This window comes from Polypterus senegalus, chromosome 1 (genome assembly GCF_016835505.1).
Source record: "Polypterus senegalus isolate Bchr_013 chromosome 1, ASM1683550v1, whole genome shotgun sequence".
NCBI lineage: Eukaryota > Metazoa > Chordata > Cladistia > Polypteriformes > Polypteridae > Polypterus > Polypterus senegalus.
Window position 1 is genome coordinate 17440829 of NC_053154.1, and position 4670 is coordinate 17445498.

The 4670-nt window shown below is 41.8% G+C and overlaps 1 protein-coding gene across 1 annotated transcript in view; it reads right to left on the reverse strand.

Annotated features, from left to right (window-relative positions):
• Window positions 1-329: 329 nt before the first annotated feature.
• The window catches only part of LOC120523247 (ras association domain-containing protein 8-like), a 145804-nt gene continuing 141463 nt past the window's right edge, over window positions 330-4670 (reverse strand). Inside the window, exon 6 of the mRNA XM_039744356.1 lies at window positions 330-966. Coding sequence (XP_039600290.1) covers window positions 935-966 — 32 coding nt within the window. The 3' untranslated portion in view covers window positions 330-934. The remainder of the gene's footprint in view (window positions 967-4670) is intronic.

Sequence of the window (4670 nt, forward strand, 5' to 3'; positions counted from 1 at the left end):
ATGTATTTTATTACTCCAAATGTTTATGAGTGCGCCATCTGTTAGAATGATAAATGTAATACATTTTATTACTACATGCGTTACAAAATACATTCCAACAGATGGTGAACTGCATACATTATTGCTGAGGTCTAGTTTGATTGGTTAGATTGTAACCCGTCTCCGTTGGGTAGCACAGCAATTGTTACAGTAAATGCAAAAAATAGTTTTATAAAATTGAATGTTAAAATAAATCTTCATCTAAGGTTTGATTAAATAAAAAGTCCAGACTGTTTTGTGCAACCATTTAATGAACAGAGAAGAAAGAAACTCAAGACTTGGCCTGCGTGTTGGGTTTACTTACAGTTTATTAATAAATACTGGTTTAGAAAATGGGTGAGTCTGGAGGCATAAATAATAAAAGTATACATTTCAAATGTCAAAATACAAAAGGAATGCACAGTGGTTCATCTTGAATCTAACAGAACTGACAATTCTAAAAGCAGACTGACATGTCAGGTAACAGGAAATGCATCACAAAGCAAGTTAAATAAAAATACATCCTGTAGACGTGTATACCTGAATTTGGGACGAGTGTCTCGTTTAAACACTGCGACTGTGAGGATGGCAGGTGAGGCTTTTGGTTCTGCTCTGCTCTCATCACACCGGGCTTGTTACAAAGTCAACATCACATTTAAAATAACAGACTATGCAAACTTGAAGATTGATGCACATACAACATTATAGAAAAAAATAAAAATAAAATAAAGAATCGTTTCACAAAATAAATTACAGAACTAAATGTTTTGCATGATCTTCTCAAAATATATCTGACTATTTAAATGAAGATAAAACAAATTATGTACAAGTCACAGGTCTGCGAACGCTTTCTCCACTTGCCGGGTTTGGTTTGGTTGGATTTGGGTTTTTAGTTTTTTTTTTTGTTTGTTTGTTTTTATCTCCAGGTGGCTTCCCTTGTGGTCAGGACTGCAAGACACATAAAAATAATCGGCGTGACCCTCGTGTTTCAGATGTCCAACCATGCATGCATCTTAACCATTAGAGCACACCAGGAGGAGAAGAGAGAAGAAGCAGAGACAAACACCGAGGCGAGCGATTCAAAACAGAGTAAGCCCCAGAGCAGGTCAGTCGTCAGTCTCTTGTCGGTAGGTGGGACATTTCAAGACTCTACAGGGTCCTAGGTGGTAGATTGATCAACCTGATGCCAGCTAGGAGAAGCTCTCGTTCCAAAAACGATCCATGAATGTTCTCTGATCTCGCCATTATTGCTATTCCAGCTCCCCTATTCCTGAAGGTAAGGCCTGAAAGGTTTATGAAGGAGCTAAAGGCCAGTTGGAGTCATGCAGGGCTGTGTATTACTTTATAGGAGTATTTGTGTACATTGGGTAGAGGGAGAGGTCAAGCAAAATGACCCCCTTTATTGACTAACTAAAAAGATTACGATACGCAAGCTTTCGAGGCAACTCAGACTACTCCTTCAAGCAAGAGGGAGAACAGAATCCCCCCTATTCCTATGTCATGGCCGTATAGGACACTTCACAATGTGCACACTTGCAGTTAGAATTAGAGAAGGAGTGTACAGTTAACTGTAAACTAGCTTATTAGTGGAGCTAACCGCACACGACTTATCTTAAATAGGCAATGGCATACGTAGACTGCTCTTAGGACAGATTCAACTCATTGCAGCATCCAGAGATAACCCATGGAGGGGCTAGGCAATTTAACGTGTATAGCCGGGGTTAAGCGACCCCCCCCAAGTAACTGCATGATGGACTCAAGCCATCCAGGTAAGGAAGGAGTTCATCTTTACATACACTCACAGAGAAAATTACCAGGACCACCGGCACAGCTGCGTATGCATGCCATGATCTAATCAGCCAATCACGTGGCGGCAGCACAAGGCCTACAATGGCACAGGAACTTCAGTTTATGTTCACATCAAATAACAGTCACGTCAAGTCGGGGAGCCTGCACTGGTACAGCGTGTTGCTGCACCCACCACATGACGAAACAGCTCGTGGTCATGGTTGGCAACCCTCTATCTGCCGCAGCCAGGTGTTACATGGGCGACCCCTCTTGGCCTGGTCCAGCCACTCTGGACCCCAACAATGAGGATCTTGCGAGCCGGATCATTCTCGGAGAATCTCGTCACATGGCCGTAGTGCTGTAACTGACACTCCCTCACAATGCGGGTAATGTGCCTCATTTAGGACTCGGGACAGACACTCCTGAGAGAGCTTAGGCAGGCTCTGTGCTCTCTGGCTCACTCCTTCTGTCACATGAAGCGATTCTAAGCACTTTTAAAGCCCACCACACAAATGAATAGAAAGTGCACAACACCTAGTATGAAGACAAAATGTGCTGGTGGCAATCGGCATCTGTAGCATCGTATGGCAGAGGCTCTGCCTCAGACTCGCTGTGATGCTGCACTGGATGAAGACGAGTGTAGGAACTGATGGACCACAACGTGCATCTGACGCCAGGATGAATCATAATAATGGATAAGACAAATAGCACACATGGAACTGTACAACCTTCTCTCACACCTTTCACTGTGTTGTTCCTAACAATCCAACATGGATTCTTGAGAGCTCCTCCATTGGTGCTGCAGACCTTTCGAGACCAGGGATCTCAAACTCCATTCCTGGAGGGCCACAGTGGGTGCAGGGTTTCATTCTAACCACCTTCTTCATTAGTGACCAGTTTTTGCTGCAAATTAACTCATTTTACTTTAATTTTAATTAACTTGACTTGACTTGGCCCCTTAGTGGTTTCCTTTTTCTTTAATTAGCAGCCAAACAATAGTGAGACACGAAACAAGTCGCCACGGGACCAGCTCATCTTTGTCCATCACAGAATATCTGAAAATAAAGAAACGTGATGGTCTCGGTAAGGCTGATCTCTCAGGTCACCAAAACGTTTTGATGGCGTTCTTAGAAAAAACAGAAAAATCGACAGTTTTGGAAATGTCTGCTGTGGCAGAATGAGGGCAGCAACAAGCCATGGAATTAAATAACGAGTTGAATTAACAGCAAGAATCGGCTTCTCATTAAGAGGTTGATTGGAGTGAAATTAGTTGGAGTTTGAAGCCCCAGTTAAGCTGGTCATCTGTCGGCTCGGTTCACGTCTCATTTCTGTTTGGCTGCCATTTAATGAAGAAAGGAATCAATTCAGAGGACTGAATCCTTAAAAACAGGGCTATGAAAATGAAGGGAAAAGGAGTTCATTAGCAGCGAAAAGTGAATTGGAAAAGGGTTAGAATGAAAACCTGCAGCCACTGCGGCCCTCCAGGAATGGAGTTTGAGATCCCTGGTCTCGAAAGGTCTGCAGCACCAATGGAGGAGCTCTCAAGAATCCATGTTGGATTGTTAGGAACAACACAGTGAAAGGTGTGAGAAAAGGTTGTACAGTTCCATGTGTGCTATTTGTCTTATCCATTATTATGATTCATCCTGGCGTCCACCCCTTTTCTAACCCTTCTCTTAATGAGTGACCTGTTTTTGCTGCTAATTAACTTCTTTTGAATTCATTTTAATTGACTTTTTTTTTTTTTTAGATTTGTTCCCCGGAATTTCTTCATCGTTGTTCTGAATTGCTTCATTTTATTTTCTTATACAGAAATGAAATGGGAAGTGAGAACACCAACTAAGTCAGGGCCTCAAACTGCAACCAATTTCACTCCAACCAGTTGCTCAATTAGGCGCAGATTCTTGTCGTTCATTAAAGCCGTTCTTTAGTTCCATGGCTTGTTGCTGCTCTCATTGTGCAATAGCAGACATTTCTGAAATTGTGGATTTTCTCTTATCAAAGAGCGCTGGTCAAATGTTTTGGGGACCTGAGCAGATCGACATTTCTGAGCCCGCCACCCTTTTTATTTTCAGGTATTGTTTTGCTGCTCGTGTTTTGGTTTATTTTGTATCTCATTATTGTTTGGCTGCTAATTAAGGAATTATTGGGTCGGTGGTTTTCAAAAGCAAGTCAATTAAAATGAGTTCATAAGAAGTTAATTAGCAGCAAAAACAGGTCACTCATTAAGAAAACGGTTAGACCAGCGGTGTTGAACTCCAGGCCTGGTGGGCCACAGTGGTGGCAGGTTTTCATTCTAACCCTTTTCCTAATCAGTGACCAGATTTCACTGCTAATTTTCCCTTCATTTTAATAGCCCTGTTTTTAAGGCTTCAGTCCTCTGAATTTATTCTTTTCTTCATTAAATGAGAACCAAACAGAAATGAGACGTCAAACGAGCCGACAGATGACCAGCTAAACTGGGATTTCAAACTCCATCCAATTTCACTCCAACCAGTCTCTTAATGAGAAGCCGATTCTTGCTGTTAATTAAACTCGTTCTTTAATTCCACGGCTTGTTGCTGCTCTCGCTCTGCCACAGCAGACATTTCCAAAACTGTTCATTTTCTGTTTTTTCTAAGACCACCATCAAAACGTTTTGGTAACCTGAGAGATCAGCGTTACTGAGACCTTCACCTTTCTTTATTTTCAGATATTGTGTGATGGGCACAGATTAGCTGGTCACGTGACGGCTTGTTTTGTGTCTCATTATTGTTTGGCTGCTAATTAAAGAAAAAGAGAGAACTATGAGGTCTGAGTCAAGGTAATTAAAATTAAGGTAAAAAGAAGTTCATTAGGAGCAAAAACTGGTCACTAATGAAGAA